The sequence below is a fragment of the Sebastes fasciatus genome, chromosome 2 (assembly GCF_043250625.1).
Source record: "Sebastes fasciatus isolate fSebFas1 chromosome 2, fSebFas1.pri, whole genome shotgun sequence".
In the NCBI taxonomy this organism is placed as follows: Eukaryota; Metazoa; Chordata; class Actinopteri; order Perciformes; family Sebastidae; genus Sebastes; species Sebastes fasciatus.
In genome coordinates, this window is record NC_133796.1 from 42,606,721 (window position 1) to 42,632,083 (window position 25,363).

Sequence of the window (25,363 nt, forward strand, 5' to 3'; positions counted from 1 at the left end):
ACAATTGAGCCAAGATTGCCTAATATTGCTGTTACAAAACTTGAGATTACACCAAATATAGTACATAAAAAAGGTCTGTCCTAAGGCTTTTATTAGTTTCTGGGAAAAACGGTCAACTTCCCCCAAACTACAGCATCTCTGAACTATCTCTTTAACCAAATCACACACATTTAGGCTATTCTATGTGCTCTTCTTTTGATAACTAATGTAATGTCATATTTTTCACTTCCATTCACTGAGCTTTCCTGAAACTGTATGGATCCTCCCTGGGGAAGCCCGCCTCACACTTGGAAAACCTCTGGTCTGATGCTTTTCTTTAACACGGAGTAAAGGAGTCACCTCATGGCTGTGATATAGAACTCTGTTTGTCCCTCAGACTGGACCCCGTCCTGTATAAGAAGTGTCAGGGTGACGCTGCTCGACTCTGCCACACACACGGCTGGAATGAGACCAGCGAGCTGATGCCACCGGGCGCCGTCTTCTCCTGCCTGTACCGCCACGCCTACCGCACCGAGGAGCAGGGACGCCGGGTACGATGACATTACTACACATACTTTATTTGTCTCTAATGCTGGCTCACTCTGTGTCCTTTAAGATAGTGTCTGATTAAGAGGTTGATGCTCTCTCTCTGACTCCAACTTTCTAAATTTAACAGGTAAATGCAGTCGAGCAGGTGCGTGGTAGATGGTTCACCTGAATCAATCAGTATTGATCCTGGTGAAGAGCTTAATTGATGATAATGGTAAATGGACTTGCATTTATATAGCGCTTTTCTAGTCTTCCGACCACTCAAAACAACATATTGTTTACTACATGTCAGCATTCACCCATTCACACACACATTCATACACTGATGTCAGAGGCTGCTAAGGGGCCAACTTTGTCCATCAGGATCTAATCTAAATACACATTCACACACCGATGGCTATGCCTTCGGCAGCAATTTTTGGGTTAAGTGTCTTGCTCAAGAACACATCGACATGTGACCGGAGCAGCCGGGGATCGAACCTCCGACCTTCCGATTGGTGGACGACCTGCTGCTCTAAGCCGGGCTGATTTGATGTGATGGGGTGTGTTTATGTGACTTCCTGCTCAACAGTAAGACAAGCAGTGCCTGTTTGTCACTCTTACAGTACATATACAGTAGCTTACCAATAACAGCAATTAGAATCACTCATTTAATTTGGGTGGAAATTTGTTCAATAATACAAATATGTTTTCATGTTATAGCCTATTAACTACAAGCAGGCTTCATTACTTTCTGTACTTAGTGCTCTGAGCTAAATGATAACATCAATATGCTCACAATGACAATGCTAACATGCTGATATTTAACAGGTATGTTTACCATGTTTACCATCTTAGTTCAGCATGTTAAGATGCTAACCATTGCTAATTAGCACTAAACGCAAAGTAAAGTTGATGCTGATGGGAATGCCAGTAGTTTTGTAGGTATTTGGTCATAAATCAAAGTATTGGATACATTTTGAGATTGATAGTGGCGCTAGATGAAAAGTCAGAGGATCAACAAGTTATTACCATTCATCCTCAGGGAGACATAAATGTGTGAACCAAATTTCATTGCATTACATCAAATATTTGTTGGGACAAAAAACAAAAATGTCAACCCCAGGGGTGGCTCTAGAGGAAAAATCAGTGGATCACCAAAGCCATTATAATAATATTATATATATATATATCATAGGCCTCCGTCGGTCAGGGTGTGACCATGGTTGGCGCAGTCTCGATCACAGAGGTCGCATCTGTGTGTGGTTTGTGGTCTGCCTGCGTTGCTGCGTTCTTTCCTGCGGGCCCTCTTGTCTGCCGATGTGTCCTTCAGTTTTTGCTCCCCTGTCATGAGGTGTTGGTGCAAGGTGCTTCTCTACCTTGTGCTGTATATATACAGTATATATATATATATATATATATATATATTTATTTATGTAGCCACCTTTCATACACGAAATGCCGCTTGAAGTGTTTTATAAGGTGGCAAGAAAATAATAAACAGTTAAAAAAAGAATAAAATCGGCCGACCTTTTCAGACCACACCCCCCAACCATAGACTGGATATAAGAAGGGGACGCTGTCACCCAACGTCACCCATTGGTTTGTGGACTGACATTTTGAAGCCTCGACTTTGGCATTTCGGCCGTCGCCATCTTGGTTTATGGCCGTCACCATATTGTTTTTTGTAACCAGAAGTAACACGAGAGGGAGGAGCTAAGTACAACTGAATAACGCTGAATAAGACATTTATAGGCAAAAAATATCAAAAAGGTTATAATTAACTTTCATGAAGAGAAAACACACTGTGAAAGGGTTAAAGTTGTAAGACGAAAACACAGACAACTCACAGACCGGACAACGCCGTGGTAATCTGTCAATCACAAGGTAGCCCCGCCCTAAAGCATCCCCTGCTTTATGGTCTATGTGACTCTAAATGGGACCATCATTTACTAAATGAACATCATGCTGTATTGAAGAAGACTTGAAAGTAGTGATTGAGACCATAAACTCATGTTTACAATGTTTACTGAGGTAATAAATCAAGAGAGAAGTAGGCTCATTTTCTCAGAGACTCCTATAAAATCAGACTTCTTTTAGCAACCAGAGGAGGGGGGGACGGGGACCCCTGCTGGCTGTTAGAAAGAATACAGGTTTAAGGCACTTCAGCATTGGCTTCACTTCTCAGAACCGGAGGTTGCCCACAGCCCCCAAATCTCATTTCTAAAAGAGCATACAAGGTCTCAGTACTTGTTCTGTAGCACTGAACACAAGTTCAGCTGTTTGTTTCGAAGGGATGCACTTTGAACAAAAGCATCTGCCAAATGAATGTAATGATGAAGCCAGACTGGCCCTGCTTGGCCCTGATATCCATGTAATCAGTGTCTCAGTAGGAAGGTCCACTTGGCCCCGATTTAGGTAATTACACTCGTCAGTGAAACAACCCATGACAGCTTGATTTTATATGATTATATGGTCTCAGTCATCATTGTGTGTGTTTCAGACCTTTAGAGTTAGGACATTTCAAAGAGCTGTTTAAGACTTGGTTTTATGTTTAAGGTAATATACTACATTCACAGCTATGCAGCGACAGCAATAGTGAAACTGTGAAAATACTATTCGACAACAATTCAGTTAAAGGGACTCTATGTAAGAATCAGAAAGTGCTTGTTAACAGCGACGCCTGTGGCCATTAAGTCAACGAAAGTCAGCGTCCTGTTGCTGGCGCTTGTGCTCGCTCTACATAGACATGAACGAGCATCGCTCAAAACAGTGAGGAGACACACGTCAGCTAAAAGCACAATATCACTCTATATTTCAGCTGCTTGGCAGTAATGTTAGCTGACCAGACGAAGGTCTCTCCATGAATCAATGCTGATACTGTGTTTCCTGCTTCAGGCTTTATAAAATGTAGCCCGTGACGGGAGACTTTGACCAATCACAGGTCATTTCATTGAGAGAGCGTTCCTATTGGCTGTGCTGCTGTCATGTGACCAGAACTTGGCGTTCCTTCACCAGATCTCAACATGGCTGCCGCTTCACAAACGTTCTCATTTTACAGCTAAACCGTGCACTACAAGATGATTCTGAGAACATCTGAGGAGAGAAATAGACATTAACGTTACAGAATATTGATTCATATTTAATCAGCGCTGCCTAGTCTGACCGTTTGGTCGGAGTTCGCGAGTGATTGACAGCCGGCTCTCATAGGCCCTGTTCAGACCAGGGGTCTCATTTATAACCGTTACGTATGCACAAAACGGGGCCTGAATTGTGCGTACGCCACTTCCCACGCAACAGTTGTGATCTATAAAAACAAACTTGATGGAGAATGTGCGCACCGGTACGGAAACTTTGACCCGTGCGTACGCACATTATGGAGGCACCGAGGTAGGGGGAACTGGAGACGCAGACGGTGAGGTGGTGAATTGAAGCCAGACTGTAGACATTAAATGTCATTATACCTATAATGATGCCTCTCACACATTTAACTTCACTTCATACTTATATCCACTGTATCATAAACATTTAAAACAGCAGTGTTATTTGTGCTAGTGAGCCATAACTATTCCATAAGCACCTTACAAATGTAAAAGATCAACTCAAATCTCAAATCAAATTTCCGCTCAATATTTCATCAGCGCTGTCTCACCATCACGTCCTCCACCTCTGGAGCTCAGAGGAGAGGGCCGGAGGTGGAGACACTCGCAGTCAGCTGTGGAACAGCTTTGAAATCATCATCATGTTGAAATTGTTGTAGAAATTGTAGAGATCCAAGATTATATCAAAAAGCATTAAAGAATGGCAGAACAGAGCGCCAATAGTTTTAATAAGATCTTCTAATAGTGTGCAGATATCAACAAGTACCATATTCGTTTTCATAAAGTTGTTGTGTGATAAATCGCTGCAGTGAACAAGACATGACTTATTATTTTATTTATGGTTTATTAGATAGAGACAGATACAGTATACATATAGACAAAATGAAAACAGCTATATTCAACTCTCAGTCTCAGTGCGCCACACACTCTGCCTCCTCCAGTCACCTCCTCCAGTCACCTCCACCCGGCACATCTTCACCAGTCACCTCCACCCAGCACATCTTCACCAGTCACCTCCACCCGGCACATCTTCACCAGTCACCTCCACCCAGCACATCTTCACCAGTCACCTCCACCCGGCACATTTTCACCAGTCACCTCCACCCAGCACATCTTCACCAGTCACCTCCACCCTGCACATCTTCGCCAGTCACCCCCACCCAGCACATCTTCACCAGTCACCTCCACCCAGCACATCTTCACCAATCACCTCCACCCAGCACATCTTCACCAGTCACCTCCACCCAGCACATCTTCACCAATCACCTCCACCCAGCACATCTTCACCAGTCACCCCCACCCAGCACATCTTCACCAGTCACCTCCACCCAGCACATCTTCACCAGTCACCTCCACCCGGCACATCTTCACCAATCACCTCCACCCAGCACATCTTCACCAGTCACCTCCACCCAGCACATCTTCACCAATCACCTCCACCCAGCACATCTTCACCAGTCACCCCCACCCAGCACATCTTCACCAGTCACCTCCACCCAGCACATCTTCACCAGTCACCTCCACCCAGCACATCTTCACCAGTCACCTCCACCCAGCACATCTTCACCAATCACCTCCACCCAGCACATCTTCACCAGTATGGATTGTGTAAATTAGCAAAGTGTGTAAATAAAGCGGCTCTTACATAATCGTTACACTCCATTTCCTCATTATCATCATCAGTCCTAATCATAATGCAGGACAAGTTCACAATAAAAACTTAAATAAATAAATAAATAGTGTTCACCTATCATACTTCCTTCTTCTAATGATATCCAGGTGGGGGATATTACTGATTGTCAGGATCATTTTGGAAAGTTGTGAATGGATTAGTGTGATTGCTGTAAACATATAAACACAGCGGTGACACTCGTTACATGCTGCATGGTGGTGCTGGTGGATATACCGGCACTGAGGACTACATGACGTGAATGACAGAATTAGGAGGGAACGAGTGTTCAGAGACCTCCTCACCTACAAGCTCCTCCATCTCTGTGTCAGAAAAAATGCTTTTCTTGGTCTTCCTCTCGGTAGTCGCCGTGATTCACCGTAAAGATCCACTGATCAACAACAGGCTCATTCACATGCAGAAACATTCATGAGGTGCTTTGCATCGACCATTTATGGCTGAATGTGGGCGTGTAGAGGGCGGGATATGAGGCGGATCCACGTGCGCACATTTCCAGGTGGACTGTGATTTATAAAGGGAACATTGCGTGCAGGTGTGCGTACGCACAGTTTTATTAGTCAGATTTTTTTTTGGCGCACGCAATTTTCGGCTTTTGTGCACACGTACATGTTTTATAAATGAGACCCCTGGTATTAACATGTGTCCTCAGTGATCCAATCACAAGTGGACAGCTTTAAGTGCGTCTGTTCACACCCGGCATTAAAATGCATCTCCACATGCGTCTTCGGTGTCCATTTGTGATCCGATCTCACTCTTTCACTGGTCAGTGAAATCTTGCAGAGGACGTTAGGAGCACCGGAGGACACCGGAGGACACAGAGGAACATGATTTTTTTCAGGTTACCTGTTTCATGTACTACTGTCACGATAGAGTGACCGTTTTATAAAAATAACTTTTTTTAATCATATTTGATCCAATCTCGCTTTACCTCCCCAGATTCACTTAGTTTGCTGTTAAATGGTGAAGACTATGTGACTATATGGCTTGTTTAGGACTCAAGATCTGAGTTGGGACTTGACTTGGGACTTGAGTGCACTGACTTGAGACTTACTTGTGACTTGGTCCCACCTCTGGTAGCCTTTACCCGGTGAAATGTCAGGAAGGTATACAAAATAGATACCGCCCAAGCCTAGTAGTCAGGCTTGAATTGATTAACTGTCAATATATTTAAATTGATTTGCTTTAAATTTTGCTCTGGTTTCTTCTCTTAGTTTGTATTCAACATAATTAAATACAGTATTTATCAGTATTGTCTCAATGAAATGTACTTAAACAAATATAAATGTGACACAATAAGGCAATTTCTTATTTTAGCTGGTAGAAATTATGCTTGGCTGGTGGATTTTTTCATCTACCAGTCACCTTGGCCAGTGAGTCAAAAAGTTAATTTCGGACACCGACTATTTGTAACACACCGAATATATATCGTGACTAATATTGTGCACTATATAATAAATGGGGAGTGATTTCAAATGCACTAGATTGTTGTATTAGCAACACATTAGCCTAAGACAGCTAGCATAAGGTGTGTTTTCCAACCACCTGTTTTACAATTCACGCATAAAAAAACCTGAGTGGAAATGACGAAAATTTGAAAAAATCTTGAAATATTGCAAAAAAGTTTTTACGCTTGGCTGAGGTGGAAAGTTGGTGTTTTGAAAAAAGCAACATGTGACAAAGTGAAATGGAAACAGATCTAGCAAATGCATGATGACATACATGAAGCATGTGACTTCAACGTCCATTGAAGATTTGGTCTCCCATCGCTCCACACAGATCTGATCTGACAAACACAAATGTCATGTTTCCATCCTTTTCTACTTTGTTTTTCACCTCTTGAGTTTCAACTGGCGCTCTTCTAATAATGTCATCTTGTTGCGCGCTCTTCTTCTGCAATGGTGTAATGGTACGGGCACACGTGCAGGAATGCTGGCTAGTGACCATCGCATGCCGTGAAGATATTCGTCAGAAAGTTCACGAGTTTAACTCCACGTGAATGTGAAGATACAAATTTGCTTCGCAGCCGGAAGCAAATGTTTTTTTGCTCCTTCGCTCGCATAGAATGGAAGTGACGGGAGGCGAATGTGACACCATGCCTTAATGGTTTTCCGACTGGAGACTTGGCGCCACCTACTGATTATTTCAATGAACCGACTCTTAATAATCACATCACGGTAGTGGATAGAAACAAGCATTAATTCACATTCTATTTTCATGATTTTATTGAAATTTGGTTAAAATGTAGGATACATTGAGATGTAAACCTGGCTAGTGAGGGTCAAACTAGAGCCAATATTATTAGCTAATATTAGTTTATCACAGATATATTAGTATTGGAACATACATCGGCAGATAAATAACAAGAAAATTGAGTTTTGGTATCAGCCTCAACAGTTCAGTATCGTCAGGCTCTAGTACAAGCTTTTATGTATGTATGTGTGTGTGTGTGTGTGTGTGTGTGTGTGTGTGTGTGTGTGTGTGTTTGCAGTTATCTCGGGACTGTAAGGTGGAGGTTCAGAGGATTCTCCACCAGAGGGCGCTGGATGTGAAGTTGGACCCTGAGCTGCAGAAACGCTGCATGACCGACCTCGGCAAGTGGTGCAGCGAGAAGACGGACGCTGGACAGGTGAGACGAACACATACTGTAACAGCAGTAGTGCTGATATCTGCTACTACAGTTGTTACTTTAACCCAGTGGTGGATGTTTGAGTGCCCTCTGCTGGTTCATCAGAACTCTTCTTCTTACAGCCAATCAAGTTTGTTAACAATAAAACTCCTCAGGAAACTTTAAGAACTTTACAGGAAGGGTCTGCATGCTGTAGCCATTTAAATACAAATCCTGTATACTTTACTGACCATTCCCCACACCTGTGTGTGTGTTCAGGAGCTGGAGTGTCTGCAGGATCATTTGGAGGACCTGGTGTCTGCCTGCAGGGAGGTGGTGGGCAACCTGACCGAGCTGGAGTCAGAGGTCATTAATATTCAGTGGAAACCAGAATGAATGGTCACCTGAGCAGCTGATGTGTTGATGATGTGAGTGTTTCTTTGTCTCACCGGCACATTTTGAACTTGTTGTCTCTCTGGTTGCTGCAGGACATCCAGATTGACGCTCTGCTCATCAGAGCCTGCGAACCTGTCACTCAGGCCCACTGCCACGTGAGTACATGTACTTTTCTACTGTATGTACACACATGGATATACAGTAAAGGGGAGTGTACCAAATAAAACAAAATGTCTGGCAATCTAATGCAAGAAATATATAATAGCCTTGCAATTAATACAAAGTTTATAAAAAAAAGTAAAACACTGACTAAATCACAATAAACATAAGAGAAATGAAAAAGAAACAAGTTCTGCAAAAGTCAAGAATCATAAATACATAATGGAAATTTACAATAAGAAAATCAGAAAAACATAAAAAATGTGGGAAATACAAAAAGAGCTGCACAGTGTTTAAAACAAAGAGGATGGAATGTGTAAAAGTTCAGAGTATAAAGAACAAAATGATAATAAGAAGCTCATGTTGGAGTTGTTAGAGAGGTTTTGACTGAACGCTACAGTCATTTTGAACACCTTTTTTAACACCTTTGTCCCGTTAGCGATGTATATTTATGCTCACCAAGCACTGACTCCTTTTATTGGTGATCTCATTCTGCCACCATCAAGACAAAACCTCTGCTTGCTAAATACTTGAGTCCATAAGAAAGGAGCCTTAAAAATGACAAACCGTTCCATCCAGACTATTCTGCTAAAATGTCAATTTAAGGCACAGACATTGACATGAACTGTGTAATTTGATTTTGTCTACGTGTTTTACTAACTGCTTATCTGCTTTTTATTTTGTTGTTTCTTGTGTTTGGTGAGCAGAAGATAAATTTCCACTCATGCTCCCAAAGGTTGAATATTTTTAGTGACCCCATGACTTTTGTATGTGTAATGAAGCAGGGCTTTAGATTTCTGGTGTTTAACTTCCTTAAATGAAATATAAATAATAATGTTTGGGATGGTTAATCTGTGTGTGTGTGTGTGTGTGTGTGTGTGTTCATGTCTGTTTTGTGTGTTTGTAGGATGTAGCTGATAACCAGATCGATACAGGTGATCTGATGGAGTGTTTAGTTCAGAATAAACACCAGAAGGAGATGAACGAAAAGTGTGCAGTCGGCGTTACACACTTCCAGCTGGTCAGTTACCATGACAACATCTGATTCTCTGTATACTCTTTCTTACTCTATGTTTTTAAAAAAAATCTAGTTTCACTTTAGGAACTTTTACAAATTAAAAGTTGATGTCAAACTAACTTCAGTTTTCATTTTCAGTTAACTAATTTGGAAGTCACTGAATCCAAATGATCTTTCTATGCGTCTTGTAAACCTTTTGTTGCGTCTACAAAGGATGTTTTCAGTCGTGTTAATATCTTATGTAAGGGTTAATGTACAGGGAGCGGGTCATTGTTGTGAAATAAACCCTGACAGGGTGATGCAGGACCCCGACGTGAAGCAATGACCTACTCGCTGTACATCATCCCGCTTATTACATGGCGACTTACTTAAGAAATCAATCATTTAACACAAAAATTGTCCTCAAGAGTTCGAGATCGGAACTGCGCCCATAGCAACGGTCTGTTATACACAAATAACAGACCACAGAATGCCGTATTTGACCAATCAGAATGGAGTATTCAACAAAGCCGTGTAATAAAAACTGAGCAGATTTCAGTGAAGTTTGGTGCAAAGTTTGGCCAAGACACAAGTGATTAGTTCCTGTATTTTTTACATCTGTTTATTGGTATTTTAGTTAACAAAAAAATAGTAAACACTGCATACAAATGATATAAAATATTACAAAAAGAGTACAGAATTTACAGACACAGACACACATAAAAATCAATAGGACACATACAGTAAATGATCAGTATAAATATGAACCACATTAGGAATATAACCTAGTTAGTAGAGGATATTTATTGCCTAGCCTCTACATAATCAATGAAGTCTTGTAGATTATCTCAATGGAACCTCATAAAGTGGATCGAAGTTCCAGTTGAAGGTTTGTTGCGTGACATCTTTGATCAATGTAGATATTTTTCAGATATTTTTTTATGTTAAAATGAAATTTGATCCGATCCACAACAAGCTAGATGACTTTGCTTTAGTTCCTCTGTTTCGGAAACAGCTGACTGTATTTGACTCACCTCTGGACTGACAGCTGGTCTTTCATGTAAACAAGTAGACTGCTGAGCCGTATCTATTAGAGTGTGAAACTTTAATGGTTCCCTCCTGATATTTTATCGTGACGAGATCAAGCAGGACAAAAAAGAGAAAAACTGAAAATGAAATAGACAGAAGATGATGCTGTTTTTCTGTGGTTGTTGCTGCTCAACTTTCAGGTCCAAATGAAGGATTTCCGGTTCTCCTATAAATTTAAGATGGCCTGTAAGGAGGACGTTCTCCGCTTGTGTCCAAACATCAAGAAAAAGTGGGTTTGATTTCCATGAAAACATCCAGAAAACATCCATTATTCTTTCCTTTGGTCCGTTTCTGCGTCCAGTTGATCAGATTTTAAATGGATATAATTGATCCTTTCCCCGTCCCCGCAGGGTGGATGTCGTCATCTGTCTCAGCACCACGGTGAAGAACGACACGCTGCAGGACGCCAGGGAGCAGCGGGTTTCACTCAAATGTCGTAAACAGCTGCGGGTGGAGGAGCTGGAGATGGTACCTCACACAAACACTAACTTATCTGAACTCACACTAAGGCACACTCGGTCCAGATACTTGAGTACACCTACTGTATGTCACATGATGCTATTACTTAACCACACACCAACCGAAGGAAACATGTGACCTTAAAACCCTGAGTGATGACGATCCCCTGAATTTTCCTCTTGCACCACCTTGAGGTTTTGTTTTTACTTTGGATGAAATGTCCCAGCAACTATTGGACGGATTGCCATGAAATGTGGTTCACACATTCACATTCCCCTCAGGATGAATTCTCATCACTCTGGTGATCCTCTGACTTTTTTAGGTCAAAGTTTAAATAAGTCCAAGTCTATCATTTATGACAAAATACCTGCAAAACTAATGACATTCCCATCAGTCTCAGCTGTTCTTTGAATAGTACTAACCAGCAAATGTTAACATTAGGCCTGTAATAATTACTTTATCGACTTATCGTATGATATATAGACATAAGCTTGATTCTGTTCTAGATATTGCCTGTTGTGTTTACATAAGAATGTTAGCAACATTTTAGCCACTCGCTAGAATAAACAGCAGCGTTTTCCCAACCATTGTAAGACTCGGGCATTGCGCAGACATTGCACATTTTTGTTAAAGGGAGTGTTTGTAAGAATCAGAAATGCTTGTTAACAGCTTCACCTGTGGCCGTTAAGTCAACGAAAGTCAGCGTCGGGCTCGCGCTTGTGCTCGCTCTACATAGACATGAAGGAGCATCGCTCAACACAGTGAGGCGACACACGTCAGCTAAAAGCACAATATCACTCTATATTTCAGCTGCTTGGCAGTAATGTTAGCTGACCAGACGAAGGTCTCTCCATGAATCAATGCTGATCCTAGTGTTGGCTTTTCCTGCCTCAGCCTCCCGACCGCGGCCGGAGGGAACAGGGGAGACACCGGAGCTTTGGTCGGAGACGATAACGTTTCTCTCTGCGGAGCTCCGTCACTTCACAAGACACGGGAAACCTCTGTTGGTCTGGAGGAGCTGCAGCAGTTATTACTGCAGCAGTTATTACTGCACAAACGTCCACTAGATATTCACTAGATATTCTCAGAGCTAAACTAACTCTTCTGCAGTGTGGAGTGTGCCGCATGCACGTGAGGTGGAGCGAGCTGAGTGAAGGCAGGCAGGCAGAGGAGCAGAGTACAGCAGAGACTCCGGTCCTGCAGACCAAAGCTACGGTCTCCCCCGCGTCCTCCGACCGCGGCCAACACTGTTTAACAGACGGGCTTCACTAGATACAACCAAGAGGTTTTGGTGCTTCACTGTAGTTTAAGTTGGAGTCTGAGTCTGAACAGCGTAGCTACACGTGAGCGTGCATATGCAAGCGCGCAGAGGAAACCGACCCGGGTTATTTATACGTGTAAGAAGTTACAAACAGTCCCTTTAACAGAGCCAGAGAGTCCATTTTATTTATTGTTTTGGTTATTTGGTTTCATTTTATTTATTTTGAATATATATATATTTTTTTTTAAGTTATTTTTTGGGGGCATTTTTACCATTTTTATTGACAGTGGATAGAGTCTTGGAAAGGGGGGAGAGAGCGAGAGAGAGTGGATGCGGAAAGGGCCACAGGCCAGATTCGAACCCGGGCCACAGCGGTCAGGACTGAGGCCTGTTACATGGGCGCCCGCTCTCACATTGTCCAGCTACCAGCTTATGGACCAGTTGATGTTTGGTGTTTCTGTACATCAGAGCTTGCTCAAAGCAAACTATGAACCAGCGTTTTGTGTCGGCCCCAAGAACAGGTTTCTGGTTGAATGACAGCGTTTTCACTTCATCAAATGTACCACATTCTGGGGGAAATAAAAAGTGTGTGTTTGCTGGTAAACTTTCTATCTAATGTAACACCATGAAACTTTGAAGGTACAGTTTTGTTAAAAATGACAGTACAATACCCCTCTCTCCTCTCCTTCCTTCCCAGTCGGAGGATATTCGGTTGGAACCAGAGTTGTACGATCCCTGTAAGTCTGACATCAGTCGTCTGTGTCCCAACGTGGCCTTTGGCAACGCTCAGGTGAGCAGCATCACACACCCAAGAAACAGTTGAAACAAACACAAACATTAAAAACATTTTGTTAGTGGTCCTGGTTTTCTACTCTTCATCTCTTGCTTCCCCCTCTGCTGCTCCTCAGATGATCGAGTGTCTGAAGGAGCAGAAGAAACAGCTCAGTCAGCGCTGCCACCAGCGGATTTTCAGGCTGCAGGAGGTGGAGATGACCGACCCCGAGCTCGACTACCAGCTGATGAGAGTCTGCAAGCAGATGATCAAGGTGACGAAGAGGAGGAGGAGGTGGGGGGGGGGGGGGGGAGAAGAACTGGGATGTTTTAGGATTTTTACTTCTGATACCAATAGCACAAATCGGAATTTAAATTCATACAGTTTCATAAAACTTAGGTCTTATATTTGCATTTTGACCATCATTCCATCATGGAGACATTGATAAACAGAAGTAGAAACAAACAAACCCCTAGGTTAGGAAAGGGTTGGGGGGGGGGGTGTAGCACAATGAACAATCCATTAGATTTTGGTGGCGATCCGGATCATGATCCGGTTTCAGGAATATTTTTTTTTTTTTTTTTTTTAAAGTTATTTTTTGGGGGCATTTTCCATTTTTTATTGACAGGACAGTGGATAGAGTCTTGAAAGGGGGGAGAGAGAGAGTGGATGCGGAAAGGGCCACAGGCCGGATTCGAACCCGGGCCGCCGCGGTCAGGACCAAGCCTTAATACATGGACGCCCGCTCTACCAACTGAGCTAACCCAGGCGCCCGCTTCAGGAATATTTTGAAGGATTCCGATCAGCCTGAGCATTAAGACCACAGGGTATAACACATGCGCAGTGTAACTGTGTTGATGATGCATATTCCCGCCTCCTTCTGAGGCGAGAGAGATACGTGTGTGGATGTGTGGCGACACTCGGTGCGGTGGAGCTGCTGTCCGTCCGCAGTGAGAAAAGAACAAAGCGGTAGCTGACGGGATGAGAGACAACGTAGTGTAACGTTATACAGACATAACAAGGCTGCTGAATGAGAGAGGCATCCGCCGATACGTTACACGGAAACACACCGTGTTAATAACAAGCCAACCACCTCACGGTACCGCCAGCTGGGAGCTGGGATCTGATTTTAAAGTCACGCACCTTGGTGTAGGTCTGCGCTCTCCGAGTGCCATTTTAGTTTTAACTACTTTATACAGTTTGGTTGTTTAGTTTAGTGGTTCCCAAAATGGGGGTCTATCGCCTGCAGAGGGTCTGCTCTGAAGGGAAGGTTTTCTCTTATCTTTACTTTTGTGTGTTCTGAAGTTCAACCTTTTCGAGTTTAGATGGGGAATCACTTGCTAATGTTACCACCGGTCTCAGGATTGGGACATGAGGACGACTGAGAACAATGACAAGGAGTAACATATGTTAGCATATAGAATGTTCTGCTTTATTTACTCTCTTTTATCATGCATCTTCGTCTCAAACAACCTTGGTGATTAATGGATTACATGGAACGGCGTTACGTAATTAGGATACCAAATAAAGGTAACTGTAATCAGTTACAGTTACGGAAAAAAAAAGATGTAATTAGATTACAGATACATTTAAAAATGGGGATTACTAGCAGGATTATAATTTTAAAATACAAAAATAAAATAATAATAAAATAAAGAAAGATATACTATGCAGATGTGCACACATTACAGCACTTCAGGGGAATGAGTTCCTCTCACAGAGCGAGCGACACGGCACTCAGTCTTCTCTGTAATTGTCTCAGTCCAAAAGAACAAAAATTAGCAGCTATAGCATCAATCTAACAGCACCATAAATTACATTTATATAACCACAATACCACAGTAAAGCCCTAGAAATGTGTATGTAGGTTCATTTAATTTCATTTATATGGGTACTGCTGCTGCTGCTCCAAGTTAAAATCAGGTAACTAATGTGTCAGATGATTGGAGTTCTTCGATGATGACAGCATTTTAACTTTCACTTGTGATGTTGTTCCTTTTTTCTGCTTTACATACAAAATAATGGTGAAATTTCATCATTTTTCTTTTCACTTGTCTTTATTTGCATATTTGGTATTGAGGTAATCCAAAAGTAATAGAAGGCAATCAGATTACATTACTTTTATATTGTGATTCTTGAATTAGGTTACCTATTACTTTTTTAACAGATAATAAGTAATTGTATCGGATTACATTTTCAAAGTAACCTCCCAACCTTGATCTCAAATAACATGTTTCTTAATGTTATTCAGGTATCCTGGCTCAAAACACATTACTCAAAATCCTCTAATACTATGTACTACAATTCTACTGAGATAGTAACATCAAAACCAAATTAAATACAAGTGTAACATAACGTCACTTTTTCTTTGCACATGAATTCAAGAGTTACGTATGTAACTACGGTTCTATGAGTTCTGGATGACCGCCAGAGACAGTGCTTAACACTAGATGTTATCCATCTCGCGCACGCGCAGGTCGAGTATTTCATATCAACAAAGTCACATGTGACCTGGGATGACGTAACGTATATAAGCCCACATCTTAATCAGAGATGTGCCTCCAGAATCTTCTCGCCAAGATTCCGAGTGACAGAGAACTCTGCCGGTCATCCAGAACTCATAGAACCGTAATTACATATGTAACTCTCGTTCTATTTCATCCTTCCTGACCGCCAGAGGCAGTGCTTAACAATGGATGACGACTACCAACGTAGTCACGAGGAAACCCACCTCACCACGATGGTCTGTGGATTCCTGAAAGACCACCGAGGCTACTGCGTGGGGAGCAGCGACCTTGACCCTGTAAAAATGGGCAAAGGTGCATGGAGTAGCCCAGCTGGCCGCAGCGCAAATCTCACTTAGAGGGATCCCCCGTAGCGCTGGCCAGGAAGTGGAGACATTCCTGGTGGAGTGGCCTGTGATATTAAGAGGTAAAGGCAGTCCTTTTGACCTGTATGCCTCCTCATTTGCCTGAACAATCCACCTGGAAAGCCTCTGCTTGGACAGGGCGTGCCCTTTCCTATGACCCCCATAGCAGACAAACAGGCTATCAGAGCAGCGATAGCTCGCAGTCGCCTGTAAATAATGACTTAAGGCCCTCACTGGGCAGAGCAGTTCTGCTGACTTGGCATCTTCATCCTGTAGGCATGAAGGGTCATAAGCTGCCAGCTAAATTACCTGATTAGAGTGGGACGGAGCCAAGCTCTTTGGGAAAAATTATGGATTAGGCCAAAGTTCCACCCCTGTGCCATCCGAGTTCCAGCGAATGCACACTTCACTCACTGACAAGGCGTGGAGCTGCCATCGCCAGAAGGAAAGCAACCTTTACTGAAGACCACTCCAGTCCGAGTGCTCCAGAGGCTCGAAGGGGGGGAGACAAAGGGCTTCCAGCAACAGAGGCAGTTCAGACGAGGGAACCTTGACACCCTGCGGGGGGGTTCCGCCACTGGGCTCCTTTAAGAAACCGGGTCACCAGAGTGTGAGACCCCACGGTCTGGTTATCCACTCTAACATGCCTAGCTGAAATTGCAGCTACATAGACTCTTAAGGTAGAAGGAGAGAGTTTCTTCTCCAGCAAAGACTGCAAAAATCTCAGGATTATTGGCACAGAGGCACTCTGAGGTACCTCCTCATGAACTCTACAACGCTCCGAGAATATTTTCCACCTGTTGGCATACATTGACCTGGTGGAGGGCGCTCTTGAGTCAGAAATGGTTTGGATTACAGCCTGGTCACATACCCTTAGGAGTGGGTCCGGCTCCTCAGGGGCCATACCCATAGCTGTAGGCGATCCGGGTTCGGATGGGGCCCCCCAGCTGTGAGAGCAGGTTGTGCCTCTTGGGCAGGCACCATGGAACTCCGTCCAGAAGCCTTTGCATCCCCGGAAACCAGGGTCTCCACGGCCAGTTTGGGGCGACCAACTGTCTGTGGCTGCCGTGCTGCATTCTGTGTAGCATTACTGCTATCAGTGGGAATGTTGGGAAGGCATAGAGGAGGCAATCTGGCCATGGTTGCGCCAGGGCATCCTGCCCCAACGGGCTCGCTGTCTCTGTCAGGGAGAACCAAAGAGGGCAGTGTGTTGAGGCTTCTGAGGCAAACAGGTCCACCTCTGCTGTGCCATATTTGCGCCGTTCTCCTCTACCACCCTTGGGTGGAGCCTCCACTTCTGTCGGGGTTTCTGTCGGGGGAGAAAGTCTGCCACCACATTCTGTGGCCCTGGCAAATACATGGCCCTGAGGCTGGAAAAACAAGGGAAAGCCCATACAAGGAGTCTCCGTGCCACCTGCAGCAACGGGTCGATCTGGTGCCCCCTTGCCGGTTTACATGGTAGACAGCTGACCTGTTGTTGGACCGTACAACAACATGCCTGCCCCACAAATGTGGTCGGAATTTGCGAAGTGCCAAATATATAGCCCGGAGCTCGAGCACATTTATGTGCTCCGCCGCTTCCTGTGCCGTCCAAAGCCCCCTTATCGCTCTGTGCTGCCATACTGCCCCCCAGCCGGAGGGCGAAGCATCGGTCACCACCAACTCGCGACGTGAGGGAATCCAGCCCAGTGAGATGCCCCTGGCCACGTATGCCCCGTCTCCCCATGGCCGCAATGCAAGGAGGCATCAGCTGGACACCCTGACTCTCTTGGATCTGCGGGACTTTGGATCTAATTAGAGACCACTGATCCAAATTTGGAATGGCCGTAAGTACGGGAGGCGCTGATGTTACTGACGTCAACATACCTAACAGCCTGAGAAACAGGCTGTACCTCAACCTCCTGTTCTTCCGGAACCGGAGGAGAGGCTGGAGTACGGCGTTTACTCGTCATGGTGTTGGGAAGGCCAGCATATGGCGGGAGTCCAGAGTTAAACCAATGAACACTACCCTTTGGCTGGGTATGAGACAACTCTTGGCGTGGTTGACGGTAAGGCCCAACCTCATCACATGATGCAGAAGGGCCGCAGTGTCCTGCTCTGCTTGTTCCCTGGTCAGAGCACAAATCAGCCAATCGTCCAGGTATGGGAGGATTAGCATACCCCTGGCTTGCATTGGGGCAAGTGCTGCCTGCATGCACCTTGTGAAGACCCGTGGGGCAAGGGAAAGACCAAAAGGGATAACCTTGAACTGAAGGCCTTGCCTGCGAAGCGCAGGTACTGCCTGTGAGGTAGTGCTATTGGGACGTGAAAGTATGCGTCCTTCAAATCGATGGATGTAAACCAACTGTGCCGTGTCACGGTTTGGAGCACATCTGCTGTTCTCAACATGTGGAAGTGCAACACTTTCAGAAATGTGTTCAGCCCTCGTAAGTCCAGTATAGGGCGAAACCCACCCTCTTTCTTTGGAATTAGAAAATAAACTGAGTAAAACCCACCTTGCTGTGTCTGTAGCCCCAGCTCTTCGATGGCATCCTTTTCCAGGAGGGTGGATATCTCCTGTCTGAGTGCCTGAGACTTTGCTGACCGTGGTCAGTCTGATCCCACTGAAAACTGGGGGCCGGCATCGGAATTGAAGATTGTACCCTTGGGAAAGCGTAGCCACCACCCAAGGGTCTGAAGCTGAGGTGCTGCTGGGAGAAGCGTCCGAGAACCGGCCCCGGGCATCAGGGCCTTCTTCTCTGACCCTTTGGGTCCCTGGGGGGGCGACCCCCTGCCTGGCTGAAGGTTAAGGAGCAGCGCTTTAATCTCAGCAAACTCTGATGTTAGCGTGTCGACCTTAGTCGCCAAACAGTCCACTTTCCTTGCCTTTTTTGTAGGTGGGGCCCCCTCAGGTGGGGAGCGTCTCCGCCCACTCTGTGGGTGAAGGGACACCCGATAGGGGCAACTCGCCCTCGAGCTGCTCTTCTATCTCAGCTAATTGAGCTAGCTTCAGCTCTCGTGGCATAAAACTGTAATTCATGCACTGACTGTCGGACAGCCCTTTCCTCAGGTTTACAACACAGAGGCATGTGGGGCATTCATCATGGCCATCAGTAGCTAGCAGTGGAGCCATGCAGGCACGGCAAACATGCTCTCCTAACATGTTGCTGTGATATGAATAATAATTTGCTCAACAGCAAACTCTCTAAGTAAATATACATTAGCTTTGAACTAGGACTGTTAACGTACAAAATGAACACAAAAGACAGGGAAGGTAATAACTTCCCCTTTAACATACGGCACCGAAGCCCTTTGACGTTAACCCACAAGCGAAATCACTTACTGGGGAGCGGTCGCTCTATCCAATAAACAAAGGAGATGCACGCTTTAATGAGCGAAATCACTCGCTGGTGAGCAATACACACTGTAAAAGGAAAATAATTAGTCGACAACAGCCCAACGGGGCTCGTTGTCTGACGGAGGCTCGCCGATACTATAAGCGCAAACACTTAGCTCAGCGGCAATAAACAATAAAGGAGACCGAAAACAGACTTCTATCAAGAAACGTTACTTAAACTCTAACGTTAGCCTAGCTGAAATTTTACCGTCCAAAACACCGGTCTAACAGTGAAGTGTTTGAGTGTAGGCGTGATTAACTAATGGCAGCTCTATGAGGACGAAACTGTAGCTCCAACCATGCAGTTGCAGTGCTTCCAGCGAAAGTCAACGGCTATCTTCATTCATTCAACCTGCATCCGCGGATTACCTGCCGCGAGAAGATTCAAGGGACATCTCTGATGATGATGTTGGCTTATATAAGCTACGTCATCCCAGGTCACATGTGACTTTCTTGATATTAAATACTCAACCGCGTGCGCAAGATGGATAACATCCAGTGTTAAGCACTGCCTCTGGCGGTCAGGAAGAATGAAATAAAACTGCTCCAATAGCTGCATCTACACATATTCTGCATATGTCGTTCACATTTAAATGATGATCATAACCCAACCAAACCTAATAACTAGAATGCAATAAATGTCTCCTATACTGTAACTTATACAAGGGTCACAATTTGCATTAGAAAGGTGCTTCAATTAACAACTATCACATAACAGTTATAGTGCTCTCATTCTACACATAGCTACCTGGTTTATATGTAACCAAAATCAACATGACATTTATCATGAATGTAATCACCAGCATGGCTTTACCAATTTCTAGAATGATTTTATGTTGTACTGATAACTCTCCATTAACTGTAAATTCACATTTCACTTTATCATTAACACACATAAACAAATTAAGAAGAAAAGGTCAAAGGTCAAAGTCTAAAGCAAAATACTGCAGAACCAGCTTTAGGGCTTTTCCATTGGCACACAGCGCCGAGTCAAACCATGCCGCGCTGATTTGCGTTTCCATTACCAGCTTCAGCGCTAGCTACCATATAAAAGAAGCTATCTGGCTAACCCTCGCTAGCATCGGAGCCCAAGCTAATGCTAGCGTAGACATCTACAGGTTAAACTGTATAATAGCATGTAAACTATAAGTTCACTTGATAGGATTCATTCAGTGTAACTTTAATAAATGTTTGTTAACATTTCAATTTGTAAATAAATGAGAATAATAGGGTAATAATAATAAATAATAATAGGGTGTCTGTTTTAACCTAACTTAATTGTATGCCTCTGATACATACAGTAGGCCTATTTTACAGTCCTGTACTACACTAACAGTTCAAAGACATCTGAAACGTAACAAAGAGCCCAAAACTAGAAGGGCACTCAGAGAAGTTTCATGAAAATTTGGCCTGTAGTTTTTCTGTAATCCTGCTGACAAACCAGCAAACAATTCTACGTTTAAAGTTATTGAAAGAGATCGGAAGTTTAAGCTTGGCCTGCAGATGGTTCCAGGAACAGGCTTGTTTGGCCAGCTTCTGTACTGATAGAAGGAACTTTAAACTGAAGCCATTTAATTTGATCTAAGATTATAACTGTTTCGCAGAAATACAAACTTAAGTAAGAAATTTGCCAGAGATGATTTTATAGACTAAAATGTATCAATGTTGTAACCTCCGCAAAGTGAGGGATGACCAACCTCCTATGCTGGGTTGGGTTGGGAACTACTGGATTAATCTTTAACATTGTGTTGTATTTTATACGCTTATTGCGTTTTTTCATGTAAAATATGAATCTGAAAAGTGACTTTCAAATAATTGTAGTGGAGTAGAAGTATAAAGCAGCAGAAAATAGAAACACTCATGTACTGGTACTTCAAAATTGTACATAAGTAACTTACAATATTTGAGTAAATGTACTGGCTTTGACCTACCGTACTTATAGTAATTGTGCACACAGTTTTCCTTTGCAATGAGGGACTTTTAGTTTAATTTCGGTTATCTCACTTTCAGTTTTACCTCCAAATAAAGTTTGGTAGATAAAGTGTCTTAAAGGTTTTAGATAATGTGGTTAAACTATTGGTTTGTGTCTTTGTTGTAGCAACGTCACCGTGTTCCCAGATCTCAGCAGATGTAATAAAATTACATAATGATCCTTTAAAGGGACTCTATGTAAGAATCAGAAATGTCTTAACAGCGACACCTGTGGCCGTTAAGTCAACTAAAGTCAGCGTCCTGTTGCTCGCGCTTGTTCTCGCTCTACATAGACATGAAGGAGCATCGCTCAACACAGTGAGGCGACACACGTCAGCTAAAAGCACAATATCACTCTATATTTCAGCTGCTTGACAGTAATGTTAGCTGACCAGACGAAGGTCTCTCCATGAATCAATGCTGATACTGTGTTTCCTGCTTCAGACTCCCAACCGCGGTCAGAAGGAACAGGGGAGACACCGGAGTTTTGGTCGGAGACAATAACGTAACTCCTCCGTAGTAGTGATGTGTCGGCCGGCTCTTTTAAGTGTACGATGGGAGCCGGCTCTCGTCTGAGAGACGTTTTTTTTTTTTTTTTTTTATTATTAATAATAATAATTCAAGGCAGAATGATAGGACGATCATTCTGACCATCAAGCAGGGAGGGGCGGGGGTGCGCGTGCTGATGGTCTACAGGTACAGAGCAGGAGGGAGAGGAGGAGAGAAAGAGAGAGGTGTGTGGTGCGGTGCGCGAATAGCAGACAAGATGAGTGACAGTCGGAAACGAAGCAGCATGTAAAATGATGGTATTCTGGAAATTTGAAGGTTTAGTATAATTATATTGAATAATTTCAGTGATATATTTGCACACACACTAATCATAGGTCAAACCAGCGCTAAATTTGGCTGAATTATAAAAGGCAGAAGTGGTAAAACGAAGAGCCGTTTGGGAGCCGAAAGAACCGGCTCTTCTTGGTGAGCTGAGCCAAATGATCTGGCTCACTAAAAAGAGCCAGAACTCCCATCACTATTCTGCAGTGTGTAGTGTATGCATGTGAGAGGGGGAGTGAGTGAGAACGAGCGCGGTGTGTGAGTGAAGGCGAGCAGAGCAGCAGAGACTCCGACCCTGGAGACCAGCGCTACGGTCTCCCCTGTGTCTTCTGGCTGCTGTCAGGGGGGCTGGAGCAGGAAGAGTTGACCCTGTTTAACAGACGGGCTTCACTAGATAGAACTTTGCAGTTTTGGTGCTTCTGAGTAGTTTGTGTTGGAACAGCGTAGTTACACGCGAGCGCGCATAGGAAACAAAGACGCGCAATGATTTATAAGAGTGTAAGTGTAAGAAGTTACAAACAGTCTCTTTAAGAGGTTTGGTTGTTGATGGAATAACAAACTTGTCTCCTGCAGCGGTTCTGCACTGACGCGGACGCCAGGAACGTCCTCCAGTGTCTGAAACAGAACAAGAATAGCGAGCTGATGGACCCAAAGTGTAAACAGATGATCACCAAGAGACAGATCACACAAAACACAGGTCAGTAAACCATTACAATTAATATGAAAGGAGATGTAGTGAATCTGACTCAACATGACCAGAATCCACATTCTTCTTCTTCTTCTTCTTCTTCTTCTTCTTCTTCCTCTTCTTCTTCCTCCTCCTCCTCCTCCTCCTCCTCCTCCTCCTCCTCCTCCTCCTCCTCCTCCTCCTCCTCCTCCTCCTCCTCCTCCTCCTCCTCCTCCTCCTCCTCCTCCTCCTCCTCCTCCTCCTCCTCCTCCACCTCCAGACTACAGGTTGAACCCGGTGTTGAGAAAAGCTTGTCGAGCTGACATCCCAAAGTTCTGCCAGCCCATCCTGAACAAGGCGAGCGAGGACAGCGAGCTGGAGGGTCAGGTCATTGCCTGCCTCAAACTCAAATACGCCGACCAGGTCAGTCCACGATTACATCACATTCAGCCTCCTAAAACCTCTGGTGGAGGCTACTGTAATATAAAACTATTACAAGACAAAAAATAGAAACTACAAAACTGCAAATAAAAGCTAAGGATAAAAAGGACATCAAACCAGCAATAAATAACATTTGAAGGTACAGGTATAGTGGAATACAATTTAAATCAAATATTTCACATAATCCTATAGAGTTGTGTTGATTTTGAAATTACAGGTACATTGTTTCTACTATAAGCCATACTGTGTCTTTTTAAATGTGTACATCTTTTAATGGCACAGGTTAAAAGAAAAAGAATGAACTCTGGAACTCTGGTGGTTGTTGTCTTAAATCGTGTGTTTTCTGGATGGGGTTTGGTTCAGAGGTTGTCTCCAGACTGTGAGGACCAGATCAGAGTGATTCTCCAGGAGTCAGCACTCGACTACAGACTCGACCCACAGCTGCAGATGCACTGCACAGATGAGGTACACGCACGCACGCACGCACGCACGCACGCACGCACGCACGCACACGGTCTATTTCGGATCTCTGTCTCTGCATCAAACCAACTCTCTTTTCCTCAAATGTTACTTCCCTCATTGTCATTATTTTCCGGTTTCTTCTTTCTCTATATATCCTGCTCTCCTCTCCTCTCCTCTCCTCTCCCCTCCTCTCCCCTCCTCTCCTCTCCCGTCTCGTCTCGTCTCGTCTCGTCTCGTCTCGTCTCGTCTCGTCTCGTCTCCTCTCCTCTCCTCTCCTCTCCTCTCCTCCCCCTCCCCCTCCTCTCCTCTCCTCTCCTCTCCTTTCCTCTCCTCCCCCCCACAGATCTCCAGGTTGTGTGCGGAGGAGGCAGCAGCTCAGGAGCAGACCGGTCAGGTGGAAGAGTGTCTGAAAGTCAATTTGCTGAAAATCAAACAAGAAGCCTGTAAAAAGGTAAATATGATTTACTGTTATTGTTCTGTCCAGCGCACATATTTAGGATTATTTGATCCAAAAGAATCATTGATCATTTTATCAGACAGCAGACTGATAGTTTCAGATCATCTCAGTACACTATGAAAGTGCTCTTATATACAACTACTTGAGTTAGTTAACATGTCGTTTTCATTATTATAATGTGGTAATGCAGTTACTGTATTAACAGGGTGGTATGTTCAGGTGTTGGTTAGGATGGAAGGACTATTCTTTCTTCCCTTTTAAACTAGTTTTCTAAATCTCATTTGATGATTCAACAAGTGGTCTGAATGGATTCTGTGTTGATGCAGAAACTCAGCTTTCTTTGCTCCGTTTTCCTCCTTTCTTTGTTGCAGGAAGTCCTGAACATGCTGAAGGAGAGTAAGGCAGACATTTTTGTGGATCCGGTCCTCCACACAGCCTGCGCTCTGGACCTCAAACACCACTGTGCTGCCATTACACCCGGCAGAGGACGACGTGGGTGCTTTCACACAATCGATTTTTAGATTTCATTTGTTTTTTAATGAGATTCTGAATGTCTTCACTTCTGTCTGTCCAGAGATGTCGTGTCTGATGGAGGCGTTACAGGACAAGAGAGTTCGTCTGCAGCCGGAGTGTAAGAAAAGACTTCAAGACCGCATCGACATGTGGAGCTACGCTGCAAAGGTGAAACACCAGGAGGAGGCAGTTTCACCTTCAGAGGCTTATTTATGTTATTTACCATATAAAACTGGGGAAGAAAAGTTAGTAAACTTGTGTTTGGTGGATTATTTCTCTGTTGTATCAATGCTAATGGTCATTGTATTTTACATGGTTGGAAAGCCTGTTTATTTACCTTCACAATGATGTCCAACTTGTAAGGATCATGCATTTGTGGGATGAGCAGCATACCAACAGGAGAATACACTGTTTACCATTGACGGAGCATTTTGGAAAAATTTTCTTGGGCGCTACCCACATAATCAGCTGTGCTGCTCATCCCACAAATGCATGATCCTTACAAGTTGGACATCAACAGAGAAATAATCCACCAAACACAAGTTTACAAAAAAAATTTCCCAGTTTATTATTATTTCTAAAAAGGCATTAAATGTCATCTAAGACACATTTGAATGAACATATATGTGTTTCTACATTTGCGTTGTTTAATCTTTATACCTTATTTTATTTTACATTTTTAATTATCACTGTTGGCAACGGCCAATATTTCTAGCCATATTTGTAGCCAGCAGATATCC

The 25,363-nt window shown here is 43.8% G+C and overlaps 1 protein-coding gene across 2 annotated transcripts in view; it reads left to right on the forward strand.

The window, feature by feature from the left end:
• The window catches only part of LOC141760991 (Golgi apparatus protein 1-like), a 61,829-nt gene that overhangs the window by 31,433 nt on the left and 5,033 nt on the right, over nt 1-25,363 (forward strand). For both annotated transcript variants that reach the window (XR_012592497.1, XM_074624148.1), the window contains exons 11-25: nt 377-530; nt 7,787-7,924; nt 8,183-8,269; nt 8,392-8,454; nt 9,366-9,479; nt 10,685-10,773; nt 10,895-11,012; nt 12,962-13,054; nt 13,173-13,310; nt 22,657-22,780; nt 23,031-23,173; nt 23,555-23,656; nt 23,997-24,104; nt 24,482-24,602; nt 24,685-24,791. Coding sequence is in view for 1 of the 2 variants with exons in the window: in XM_074624148.1 (XP_074480249.1) it covers nt 377-530; nt 7,787-7,924; nt 8,183-8,269; nt 8,392-8,454; nt 9,366-9,479; nt 10,685-10,773; nt 10,895-11,012; nt 12,962-13,054; nt 13,173-13,310; nt 22,657-22,780; nt 23,031-23,173; nt 23,555-23,656; nt 23,997-24,104; nt 24,482-24,602; nt 24,685-24,791 (1,699 nt within the window). In the remaining variant the exon portion in view is untranslated. The remainder of the gene's footprint in view (nt 1-376; nt 531-7,786; nt 7,925-8,182; nt 8,270-8,391; nt 8,455-9,365; nt 9,480-10,684; nt 10,774-10,894; nt 11,013-12,961; nt 13,055-13,172; nt 13,311-22,656; nt 22,781-23,030; nt 23,174-23,554; nt 23,657-23,996; nt 24,105-24,481; nt 24,603-24,684; nt 24,792-25,363) is intronic.